We start from the raw sequence: 13554 nt of genomic DNA, 5'->3' as shown, positions 1-13554 counted from the left end.
CGCCGCCAAGCCGCCCTCCGGGCCCCCCCACCTCGAGCTGCGCGTGTCCAGTAGTAGTTGTGGTAGCGGCGCCGAGCGCGAGCTGATCGTGCGCGCGCGAGAGCCACTGCCCTCCCCGCTCCGACTCTGCGCTGTAACCCGAGGGTACTAAACCCTGCACCGACAGGGTAAAACGTCCCCAGTGTTGGAAAGTGGATGATGTGGATGTAAGACACCCCGCACAAAGAGGCGCGAGACAGACGAAGGTTAATAACCCCAATGAATGAGACAACAAGGAATTTTTTTCTTGGTGACAGAAACTTCCACAGCACAGACAGAACAGTGACAAGACAGATGAGAAGATAGAATATGTGAATGAAGGATAAAAAAAATACATATAAAAATATAAAGTACCCAATATACAAAAATACAGGTATGTTCTATACAAATGCAAGGGAGTGTGAGTAAGAGATATGATCATGTGATAAATAGATATAATTAAATATAAATATCGTTGTGTATTCCACTGGTTTACTCTCTGGGGGATTTAGCTGTTCCCCCTTACTTGTTTTTATTCAACGATTGCGACTTTACCTATAAGTTTAAGGGTCAAACAAAAGGACTCTTTACTGCACCCTTAGACATAGTCATTAGAAATCTCACACACATACTCTGAGTGAAGCCACTTTTCCCAAGCGGGGTCGCGGCGAACCGGAACCCAACCCGGCAACACAGGGCACAGAGCTGGAGGGGGAGGGGACACACCCAGGACGGGACGCCAGTCCATCGCAGGGCACCCCCAAGCAGGACTCCCAGACCCACCAGAGCGAGACCCGATCAAACCCGCTGTGCCACCGCGTCCCTTCTGTATAGAAATCTTTCTTATTTAAATTTGTGGGAAAAGAAGAGCGTGAAGTGCCCATGCATGGTTGGGGCTCGTGCGGAGGACGGGACCTGGCTCTAACCCCGCCCCCTTAACCCGTCCACTAAGGGTGATGTGCAAATAGCCCCCGCTAGAGGGCGCCAATTCAGGACTTTACAAATCACGGCCATGTGCTCTGCAGTTTTTTTTTTTTTTGCTTTTTCCTGCATTAAAATATACAGTACATGAGACATCTACAATACATTTCCTGCATGAACCTGGCAGAGTCGAGATGATTATGATTATTAACAAGAATGATTATTCAGTTTTTAGCTAATACCTTTACCTAAGGTGACTTACAATGCTGTACAGACTGCATTGAACTCCCTGTTGTCATTTGCAGGTTTATACGGCAGGGTAATGTAACACACACAGAGTGTTGAGTTCATCAGAAACATATTTCTTTAGACTGTGGGAGGAAACCAGAGCACCTAGAAGCATCAAACACAGGGAGAACATGCAAAGTCCGCAGAGACTGACCTGGATTCGAACCCATGTCCAGTTGAACAGCCCAAACAAAAACAATACCCGCCACTATGTTATTCGATGTTCTAATTAAAAATTATTCCTGTCCTTAATAAACATTTCTGTCCTGAATGAATAATTACTTTTTCCGTTATAAAATATGCCCTTTGTAAGTGATACAAAGCAGTGAACTGACCTCAGAATTAGGGAGTTATTATTATTGGGCAACTCTGTTCCTTTTACTGCACCAGTACATTTGAACAATTTAATTTAGTGTATCCTGTTTCCCCAGTTTCCAGTAGACTGAGTTTTCCAGCAAATGTGATGAACTCAAGGGCTGTGAAACTGTTGCTTTGTAACTGTACGGTCACTGAGGTTTTTTGTTAACCTTCTTTAAGATGCATCTTTACATTTATAATCACTTGACAAGGTTTCTTCACTATATGTAAAAATTGTCAACCATTAATGGATTCAAGAAAAATGTGGATACGAACAGTATCTGTCTGATATCTTTTTCTGGGAACACAGAAACACTGAACGTTTTCACTGTTCATATGCTGGTTAGGGGACTACAGAGCAGTGAAATTTAATTAAAAATATTTGACTGGATGATAAATTCACAGAAGTTTCGCAGAATAATTGAAAACGTTAATGTTTCATTACACAAAGCAAAGCACTCTCAGTCGGTTGGTAGGAGGAGCTGGTTGTTTAATGGTTAGAGCTGCTGCCTTTGGACCCCAAGGTTGCAGGTTTGAATCCCACCTCCTGGTGTAGTACCCTTGAGCCCTAAATTGCTCCAGCAAAAATACCCAGCTGTATAAAGGGATAATTATAAGTTGCTTTGGAGGAAAGCATCAGATGAATTGTTTAACCTATTGTCTTTGTGTTTTTCATGCAGAACATCCGCAGCACACAAGATCCCTTTGTTACAAACATTTGAGTTATGAAGTTTCAGAGAGTAAAATTTCTGTGTATTGATTTATTTTTAATTGATCTTTTTTTTAACTCTGTTTTCAAAAAATTGTTTGTGGAAGAGTGAGATACTAGTTGAGGCTGATACTAAGAGCAGGAGTGAGGGCCTGGATTAATTCAGATCAACAAATTATGTTGTCGTTTTATTTGTCCTATCTTTGTTTCGTTTTTTTATTTTTTTGGATTTTCACGGACGAAATTACCTTACTGCCTGTAGGTCCCGACTCTCCCACTAGGGGGCAGTCTCCTCACTGATGTTTTAGTGCCCGTTGCATTTCAGTTACTCTACAAATGTGTGGATGAGCTTTGTAGTTTCTATATGACACTAGATATATAATTTCTGTTAGTGCTTCTCTCTGTCTCCCCTGACAACAGTTAATAATCATTTACTCCACAAAACATAGCTTCTGACTCTATCAATTACATTTAATACATGAGGGCTGATGCTTGTGGATGATCCAGTGCAGCCCTTTTCCCCATTAGCTACAAACTCTATTACAAAAAACAATTAATACACACATTTTGATGTCACTTGCATAAACAACAACATACCAAAATGAATTTATTAAACGATGCAAATAAAACTTTGAATAGCCACAATGTCTTCAAATTCAGTTATCAAGCATTTTGTTCTGCTTTAGAAAAAGGTACTGGCCACCCCAGTAAACAAACTCTTTTTCTTCCCAAGCATTTCAATAAAATGCAATGTTTAATTTTCAAAATGACCAAAATTAAAATAGCAATTCCAACAGCAAGAAAACTGTAAAAAAAAAAAGAAAACAGATTACATTGGACACTCACTGCTAGTGACGTGAAAGTGTACCCTGTTTCAGTTTTATGGATTTACATAAGCCTTATCTAGCCCTCACCATGTTATAACAGTAAATATATTTAACCTCGTGTAAGAAAATACATTATTTTTTTCTCCTTATTTATTCAACCCAAAAATTTTGATTTCAAGGTGCAAAAAGTGAAGCCCCTTTAGCAGCAGTAACTTCATCTGAAAGTCTTCTGCTTTCTGAGTGACTTTAACGCTCTTACATCATATCAGAGGATTTCTGACCCCCTCCTCCATATAAATGTGTTTCAGTTTATCTGTGCGCGAAAGCCCCGGTTGCTGCAGAGCCCTCTCATGGCTCCATCACAACATCTCAGCGGGGCTGGGGTCTGGACGCCGACCTGTCCGCTCCTCCTGTTCTTTATTGGTGTACTTGGGATCGTTGTCCCGTTTCACCGTCAACTTCTGGCAAGCCGTGACTGTCGGACAGATGCTCTCCAAGTTTCTCCTGGAATACACTGACACAGAGAGCAATTCGCTGTGGGCTGAGTGACCGTGAGGCCTCCAGATCCCGTGGCAGCAAAACAGGAAATCACCCAATCATCTCCCTTCCTTAACCATCCTTAATAGCTGATATGCGGTTCTTGCGGTGATGAACAGTGTTCGGTTTCTGCATTTCAGCCAAACAACTCCACTTGGACCTTGTTTGTCTACAAGATACGTTTCCAAAAATTTAGTGGTTCGTTCACGTGCAATTTTTCCAAATCACAGCGATGCAAAATGTGCTTTTGGGAGAGTTGACCTTTTCTCCTGGTTTCCCTGCCACGGAAGCTGTACTTATTCAATCATTTCCTAATGGTAGATTCATGAAATCTAACATTTACCATGTTGACAAGCCTGTGGACTCCACTGGGTGCTCTGGTTTCCTCCCACAGGCCAGACATGCTGTTCAGGGATGTGTTCCACTGGTGTATGAATGAGTGACCCAGTGTAAGTAGTGTAGCTAGCAGTGTAAGTCACCACGGTGAATAAGGTGTGTGGGCTGATAACACTACATAGAGTTCGTTGAAAGTCGCTTTGGAGAAAAGCACCTGCTAAATAAATGTAAACGTGAATTTCAGTGAGCATCATAAAGTGTGATGTCGACGTGAATGAGCTCTCTAGAATGTACCCCATTTTTAAAGGATGAGCGGAAAGGCTTGGTTCTCAGACATCATCAGAAGTATGGTTTGTCCCCCATTATGATGTTAATACACATCTCGACCTGTTTCTGCTTTCATTTGCCGATGATCATTATCACAAGTTGCTCTTGTGGAATTTAGGGTCTATAGATCTCAGCGATCTGAAATGGTACGGGCTGTTGTGTGCGTGTGTGAAATCCTGAATCGTGTATTGGATACTCTCTTGGCTCTTCACTAGTCTACAGTGCTCCCATTTCCCAGGGGCCACTTAACCGACGTACAAAACCATGTGAATAAAACACGCACAATCAACACAATGAAACACGACCATTAATTTTATGTGTTCAGATGCGTAGACGAAAGAAACCATAACGAAACGTTTCAAATTTCTCAAGCGATCCGGAACATAAGTGGTGGGACCACCGGGATCTTTGAGCAGGTAGTGTGCGCAGAACGGCGCGCGCTCCGGCCACCACCTCGAATCACAGTGTCGCAAGGGTTGCCTCATGCGCTGCTCACCCAGCGCAGCGCTTTCCACGCTGCTCTCGGACATCCAATCAGAAGTTAGGGTTTGCCACACGTGACGCAGAGGAGGAGGAGGGCGAGGGCGGGAGGGGACAGGAGGGGCGGGGGCCGACAGCGAGGGACGGTGCTGAAGGCTGAGTGGCGCCCAGCGGAGCGGCCCACTGAGGGCAGGGGAACGTGTACAGCGGCGCGTTACTTTCCGTTATGAGGGCCGGGAAATCGTTCTCAGGAGTGTCCGCAGCGCCATGGTAGTGGGCCGCCAGTCGGGTGAGTACTGCTGCTGGCACGTGCAGCGCAGGGGAAGGATTAAGCAGCAGCAGCAGCGGCGGCGGCGCTGCGCGCGAGGACGAGGAGGCGCGGCGCCTCTTCTCGTCAGCGTTGGACTCCGGGTGCGGGCTGGAGAAACTAAGCCTAAGGGCTGAGAAAAGTGTTCAAAAGCCATATTTGAAGCATTTTTGCTCAAGGTGTCGCGCGTAGCGGGTTTGTAATATTGTATCTGCTGTTTTCGTTGATACTGATGCTCCTTAGGACCTAGCCTAGGTAGGTCAGGTATTTTGTGCCCCCACGTCAGTGACGGACTCGGAGTGAAGAGCCGAGTGTGAGTCAGTCACACTTTCTTTACCATGATCTGGGTTTAGCTTCGTTGACCCGTGACAGGAGGAAGTCCATTTGATATGAACCTATGCTACTAATAGGGTAAGAATTTCGAGTGTGTAGCTGGTTTTTCTCTCTTGGTATTTTTGGCAGATGACAGCCTGGAGGGTACTTTTACTGGAGTAATTTATGTGTGAAAATGCAGTACAGTATTGGACACTGGTGGACGTTAGGGATCTCTCTCACACACACACACACACACACCTGTGCTGGAGAGCAGAGCGCTCCAGAGACGCCCTCTTACACTTACAGCAACTGCCACCACACAGCGACAATGACAGCAGCACTTTACACTGTTACCCTAGTTGAAGCCTCTGTCAAAGGCAGTGTGCACATAGGTAGACGTCTTTGAATCAGTTTCCCCATTTATACAAAACGCTTTTCTTACTGTATCCATTCAGGGTGCGACCCTCGATCGGGGTCACAACTGCAGGAGTGGGACTCGAACCCAGGACCTCCCGATTATGAGACAGCAGCTTTACACTTTACTGACTGCCACCCCTCATGTGAGCAGGTTCCCCCCCAAAGTCTGCATTCAGCAGGCACTGCGAACATGTGCATCACCCTGTTTCAGGTGTATGATGCTCAGTGTAGTGCAAACTGATATTTTAGAAAAAAACATTCTACTGTACTGACACAGTAATCACAATTTGAAGATAAACCTTGTTCTTCACTTTTTCAGCCCGCGTTTTCATTTTACTGGTGTACACATATTAACTTGCATGTGCTGAATGCTGTCAGCAATTTATGCTTCCTTAGGCAATATTCTGTGGCATTTTATTTTCCTACAGGAGGCAAGGGAATAATTTAGTGTTTTTCCATACTGACATTAGGGTTTGGAAAGGAATGTTTTCAAACAAATCTCTCCTTACATTCTTAGCTGACCTGGCCTAACCACACATTTAATTTATTTATTTCGGGTTTCCTGTAACATAGAAACTGAGCAACAAGTCAGCAACTTCATTTTCAAATAGGCAATAAATAATATAATTATGGAACATTTCACTGATCTTGATTCACACTGTTGCGTGAAACCATTTCAGATATGGTTTACTCCACAGTTATGCATCATGTCTTAGCTAACATCTTGTTTCTACAGGCCAGTAATATGATATGGGTGTCACGGCTATGGTGAAAGGGTTCCAACACAAATGTTGTGACTTTGGTAAAGGTGTTATGGAAAAATACCGGTATTACGGTTATGATAAAGGTGTTATGGGTAAGATATAGGGTGTTACAGCTGGGGTATAGCTGATATGGGTATGGTACAGGTGTCACGGCAGGCCAAGAGAACCGGGACGGAAAGACCCAAGTGCGGAGTCGTTCGTCTGGAGTCAGAGGATCAGGCAAGTTCTCGGTATCGGGGACAGGCGGAGGGTCGGTCAATGGGTGGTCAGGGTCAGAGCGGGAATCCATGGGCGAGGTCAGGAGATGAAGCGAAGAGTCAGTCGAACAGCAATCGGAGTTGAAACGAAGATCCGTAGACGTGGGCGAGAAACAAAGCTAGGGGTCCAAACCAGAGAACGTGAACTGAGAACTGAAGATGCGTTTGTGCGAGGAGTCACAAGGAAGGGCGGTTGCCCCTGACGAGATTCTGCAAAGGTTTGGGAGCTGAGGAGGGTCCTTTAAAGGGTGAGCGGTTAAACGGGTGCTGGAGCAGAGTCAGATATTGTCGGTTGAGTTATGGGTGTGGACGTGACAACAGGTGTAGTAAAGGAGTTATTTTAGAGGTGCTACTTCTTTGGTATAGGTTTTATGGCCATGGTACAGATGTTCTGAGTGGCACAATGAGTAGTGCTGCTGTCTTGCAGTGCCTCGGTGGTGCGAGAGGATGTGGGTTCAATCCCTGCTCAGTGTGTGTGGATTTTGCATGTTCTCCCTGTGTCTGTGTGGGCTTCCTCCAACAGTCCAAAGAAATTCTTTTCAGGTTCCCCCATAGTGTGTGAGTGACAGAGAGAGTGTGTTCCACTGATGTATGGATGAGTGACCCATTGCAGGTAGTGTATCTAGCAGTGTAAGTTACCTTGGTGAATAAGGTGTGTGGGCTCATAACACTACATAGAGTTCACTGGAAGTTGCTTTGGAGAAAAGCATCTGCTAAATAAATGTAATGAGCAAGTAAAAGGGTTATGAGTAGGATGCAGGTTTTACAGGATGTTTTTGCTCTTCTTTCTGAGGCTGTTCCTATTGCTTGCAGGGTCTGTGCTCCAGCAAAGGGGTGGTCTTGGAATCAAAATTTAGTGCACCCAGGATTGCCCCAGAACCGGAGACCCCTGGCAACCGGGATGTGGCAGCAAAGTGATAGTGGTGGGAACAAGTGCTCTGTGGGCGTGGCACACCCCCCCAGCTCGCACCGGTTTCCCCCACAGGCAGACCACCTTCGCTCCGGCCAGGGTGGAATGGAGGCACCAGGAGCTGACCCTGACTACATCATGCAGCTGGTCAGCGATGTGCGCAGGTTCGCCGATGTGCTGCTGCACCTGAAGGAGGCCTTCCAGTGTAAAGGTAAGACCAGGAGCAATGATTTTGAGGTTATCATGTCAATAGCTGATGTTGTCAACTACTGTAAGTATACTGCTTTGCAGATGGGCTGTAACCCATCCACCGCATTACCACGTACAGTAGTGGCATGTAATGCATCCTTCTCTGAATCATCGTAGTTTTAATGCTTTACATCACTCTGGATAACTGCACTCTTGTAGCAGTTAAATAATGTAAAACAGTGCAGTTGTTATTGTTATATTTAATCTGCTTAGACTACAGTAGAATACCTGGCTGTATAAAAAGGCATGTGTAATTGCTTTTCTTTTTTTTTTTCTTTTTTTTTTTTTGTTACAATTCATCAGTCTTGACCAGTTGGTCACTCACTTTTTGTTATCTCTTTGTCCACATGGTAAAGAGAGGCAGTTGAATGTTTTCTTCTGTTCGTGTGCTGCAGGGTGGGGCAGCCCTATCTGACATGGTTCAAACCACAGGGAAGGTGCTCTTTTGCAGCACACAGCATGGGTCTGTCAGGGTGGGAATTCCTGTGTGACCCATTTGAGTCTAAATTAGACTTCCTTACTTTTTTCATCTGGGGGGACGGTTTTGTGTGTTGTGCTCTTGTTTGTACGTTTTGTTTGTTCCTAATTGACTGTGTACCTCCCTCTTACCACAACAGTTTATTTCCAAGCCCAAACTATTCCTGGTATGTGACTGTCTTGCAGGTGAAGAAAAATAAATATTGGTGCATATAGTGGAAAGTAACAAACTAATTTTACTTAAGAATCACATGTCTGCAACTATGTCTCTCTTTCTCTTAATTATATAATGCACAAATTGTATTTCTTTGAGATTTACGTCGCTTTGGAGAGAAGCCTCTGCTAAATGCATAAATGTAAATGTAATAAAGAGAGAAAAAGTGACGTTGCACCTTTAAAACACTCTTTTGCTGATGGGATGGTGCTCTGAGGTCTGAATTCATGAGGGATCACATTTGCATTGGACCTAAAAAACTGTCCTGAAGTTGTTTGAAAATTAAGGCAGTGAAACAAGGTGAATGTCTCCAGTTACACAGGCCTCACTTCAACTGCTGGTTCAGTCGTCCTCGCCTTACGGAGGCAGTTCATTCCTGAAAAACCCTTTGTAAGGTGAATTCTCATAAATGAAAGACGTAATTACCTTTCGCTTGAATAGTAAACATTTTTATGCATTTCTGAGCCCTGAACATTTATGCTAAAATATCACAAAATCCTATTAAAATGGACAGTTGCTTTAATAGTTTTGTTATCATAACACAAGACAGTTTTCCTTCATTATTTTCTCTGTAATTCTGTATGACTGGCCACCTGTGCTCATTTAGCTGTTTCATAGCTGTTGTGTACACTTAAATACTCACGAACACAGCTGTGCGCAAGACTTTGTGAACCTCTTGGAATTATCTGGATTTCTGCATGAGTGCTTCTGAAATCTTAATTTTTAATATTAAATACAGACAGTAGTAACAGTAAGTCTTATTTAATGGTTAATTATACAGGTTTGGAGCAGCACGGTGGTGCAGCTGGCTTTGCTGGGTCCTGCTCTCTGGCACGTCTAGGGTACAAATCCCACTTGGGGTGCCTTGTGACGGACTGGCATCCCATCCTGGGTGTGTCCCCTCCCCCTCCAGCCTTGTGCTCTGTGTTGCCAGGTTAGACTCCGGCACACCGCGACTGCGGTTTCAGACTGTGCGTGCGTGCGTGCGTGCGTGCGTGCGTGCGTGGGGGAAAAAAGCTGTGAAGTGAGAATGCTTCCAAAAATAATGCTCTTAATTGGTAAACTTTCTACAAAGGTTAGTAATCATCCATTGTCAACAACCGCTTGGCACGGTGGGTTTGGTCGGGTCCTGCTCTCTGGTGGGTCTGAGGTTCGAGTCCTGCTTGGGGAGCCTTGTGATGGACTAGCATCCCGTCCTGGGTGTGTCTCCTCCCCCTCCAGCCTTGCGCCCTTTGTTGCTGGCTTAGGCTCCGATTTGCCATGACCCCGCTTGGGATAAGCGGTTTCAGACAGTGTGTGTGTACTTTCTTTTTTTTTAACAACATACAAAACCCTTACTGTAATACTGTAACTTTTTACAAAAGGAATGCTTGGAAGTCTAACATATGCTCTTTCCCATTGACACTAATGTAGAAGACATTAAATAACCATCTTAAAACAAATATTTTTGTGAAACATCTAAGTGCCTAAGACTTTTGCAGAGTACTGTACAACGGAACAGGGTAAACCTCACAAATATTTTCTTAAATATAGTAACTTCTGGCAGTGTGAGTGAGTATTCTGAGTTTTAGGGTTCAAATTGTATCAGCCTTGAAAACAAAATGTTTTGTGCCGTTTGTTGAGACGTATGCTCTGATTGTTCAAGTGAATGGTTCACAGTGAAGCGGTGAGCATTGGGCTGGTCTGTAGGGGTTTTCTTTCATGTAGCCCGTTATTGGAGGAGCCATGATGGTAATTGGACTGGATTGCTACTCTGGCTCAGGGGTCACACTGGTCAGCATGCTTCACAGAGGTTTGACCTGGATCTTCTCAGAGTTGGCCTAAGATTTTGGCTTTCTTTGTTTGGTTTTGTGGACTTAACTCTGTGCAGTGTTTAGCCAGTTTCAAAAGCACCTCTTGGATGAGAGGCATATGAATTGGTTTTATGTGAGGGGGGTTACAGTGTTTCTCTTCCTTAGAAAGATAATTTATTCCTGAAAACCCCTTTTAAGGTGCCTTCTCATGAATTGCAGACATACTTATAATTATTTTTAATGCATTCTTGAGCCCCAAATCTGACACCTATTTATTTTATAAAATCACCAAATCCTATTAAAATTGACATCTAAATTGGCTGAAGGAGAGGTATTAAATGAAACTCATTGTGAAGCTGAGTTATCGTAACCCGAACAAGCATTTTTTGGAGTATGACTGTATTTAGATTTTAAACCTGTGTGGATGTTCTGAGTGCTCAGCACAGGGTTTTGAGCTTCCTTGTGTTGCTGTAGTGTTTCTGTCTTCTACTCTGAAGCACAGTGATGTGCTGGCTATATTCTAGTAAGGAAAACATCAGGTGGCTGCAAAAACAGCACTGCACCCTGACAGCGGGCACACACTTGCATAGGGCGTAGGGTTGAGCTGCAGGATGTAACTGCTGTCCTCGCTCTGTGCCCTCTCCCTTCATTCCAGTCCAGACACAGCAAGCCTCTGAGCTTAACTGCCCCCTTAGGCTCAAGAGCTTAGAGTTTACCTGAGCCAACACCTTGGTTCTCTTTTTGAGGAACCTCTGTGCAGCTAAACTCATGGTTGAAATCCTCAAATCATCCACTTGAATGTATGTTGCAGCACTCTCATAGTTCTGAGGCTGCTACACTGGGGTCTTCAAAATAAACCAGTTTTTGTGCTGAACATGCCTTCTCTGGCCACTTTATTAGGTATGCTAACTAGGATCAGGTGTGACTTTTGTCTGCAGACAGCATGAATTCAGCATCAAGTTGCTCACGCTGCATAGGGTTTTTGGTCTGTACTAGCTTCACAGCATCAGTTTCTGCAGATTTTTGGCAGCACATTCATTATGCCAACATGGAATGCCACCTAATCCCAAAGATGCTTCCTTGTCTTGGATGGTGAAGACTGTTTAAGCCATTTGGACAAAAGTAAAGTAGTTTTCCTGTTTGTTAAACTATTCAGATATATGCTTCATGACATGGCATATTTTCCTAATGGAAATATCCATTTTGAGAAACTCTAGACTGGCCATATAGGGGTGTACCTTGTTAGTAACATTGTTTTTGTAATTTAAGGAATTCAAATTATCCTCGTCTGGTACCAGAAAATCCCCACTTGGCCAAGTATACATCCCCCAAGGCATTACACTACCACCTCCAGTCTGTACTAGCCAGGTGTTCCTAATAAAATGGCCAGAGTGTGTATTTTTTGCGTTTATACTCTGCCAACTGTATTTAGAGTCCTTTCCCAGTTCATTCATGGGATTCCGAGTGGGAATTTTGGCTTTGAGGATGTCTTCATATCATGTCACAGAAGGGATTAACAACAAACAAGGTTAACTATGCCTGCCCGCCCTTCATCAAGATGGTCTGTCACCACATCTGTGGAGCCAGAGTTTGAAACCTTTGCCTGGGGGCTCCAACCTACCCTAACCCTTTACATTATTTGTTTAGGAAACACTTTTAACCAAAGCGATGTAAAATGACTAGTAACTGTTATTTAGCTGACACCTTTATATGAGGTAATCTAAAACACAAGATGACTGCAGTAAACTCCCTACAATCATCCACCCCTCTATACAACAGAGCAATGTACCACATACACTCTTAGACTTAAACAGATGTTTTTGGACTGTATGAAGAAACCAGAGCACCTGGAGGAAACCAACACAGAACACGCAAAGTTTACACATTCTGATCCAAGCACATAGCCTAAATGCTGTGAGGCACCAGTGCCTCCTGTGGGCCATGTGTATTTATTATTGTTCCCACACTTTTACCATATTGTCTCTGTTAGCATGTCCATCATTGTCATTCTGCCTCTTTCATGCAAAATTGGCACAAGACTTTGTGTGTTATTTTGAAAACTAAAACAGTTTTCTTCTTACATGCAACTCCACAGCAGTTGTGCGATATATTACACTATTACTTTTTGTTAATAGTACCAAAATAGTGTTTGTTATATGACCTTGCAGAAGATACATGGAAGGCACCAGGTTTAATAAGTGTCCCCTGTGTTCAATTGTCTGTGCAAATGGAGAACAAAAGAAGGCAAACTTTTGTACACTAAGACAGTGCAGTAAAGTATACTGTAGAGGAGATTCCCTGTAGCGTGTGGCCGCGCTGTCTTGCAGTCCTGCACGTTTAACAGAGCTGAAGAGTGCACAGCCCTTGTGTCCTTTAGTTTTTGTCTTGCAAAGTAGGCCAGAAACAATTGTGATAATGCAAGACAGAAAGTAATGTGCTACAGATGTGAAAAGTGTAACTAAAATTACTGCTGACTATAATAATGAAAACAGTTTCATGTTGTACCTTTAAAAGCAACTTAGCAAAGCATTTTACAGTAAATCTATGATACCCCAATAAAACAACAAAAATTTTAAAAAATCAACATCATAAAAAGTCAAAGTTTATGTTTTAGTTTATTGTTGTTCTGCATATAGGTGAGTTACACATACAGGAGAACAAAATTCTCTTTCTCTGTGGACCTCCGTGCGACACCAGACATACGGTGCACTTTGTAAAAAAAGATGAATACAACAGACAAGTGCAGAAAAAACACAAAACAGTGCAGCACACAGGCCAGAGTCTGGCAACAACATACACAATATATTATGTACACAGACCATGTACACAATGTTGAAAAAGATTTACATATAAAAGAAATATAAATACAAAAAAGGCTATACGGAACATGTAATTTAACTGTAAACTAGAACAATTAGACACTGGAGAATAGTGACATTACACAGCTAGCCTAGTAACAGGAGCAGCAGTAAGTTAAATAACTGTTTTGAGTATGTTATTTGCTTAAAGTGTCATGTGCCTTGTGCAAAGTGACATGTGGTATAAAAAGTA

The 13554-nt window shown here is 43.3% G+C and overlaps 1 protein-coding gene across 4 annotated transcripts in view; it reads left to right on the top strand.

The window, feature by feature from the left end:
• Positions 1-4940: 4940 nt before the first annotated feature.
• The window catches only part of LOC108935217 (rho GTPase-activating protein 29-like), a 50568-nt gene continuing 41954 nt past the window's right edge, over positions 4941-13554 (top strand). For all 4 annotated transcript variants that reach the window (XM_018753644.2, XM_018753642.2, XM_018753643.2 and 1 more), the window contains exons 1-2: positions 4941-5089; positions 7674-7981. In XM_018753644.2, the coding sequence (XP_018609160.1) occupies positions 7762-7981 (220 nt within the window). In that variant the 5' untranslated portion in view covers positions 4941-5089; positions 7674-7761. The remainder of the gene's footprint in view (positions 5090-7673; positions 7982-13554) is intronic.

This window comes from Scleropages formosus, chromosome 3, assembly GCF_900964775.1.
Source record: "Scleropages formosus chromosome 3, fSclFor1.1, whole genome shotgun sequence".
In the NCBI taxonomy this organism is placed as follows: Eukaryota; Metazoa; Chordata; class Actinopteri; order Osteoglossiformes; family Osteoglossidae; genus Scleropages; species Scleropages formosus.
This window is presented reverse-complemented; position numbering and strand designations above follow the sequence as displayed.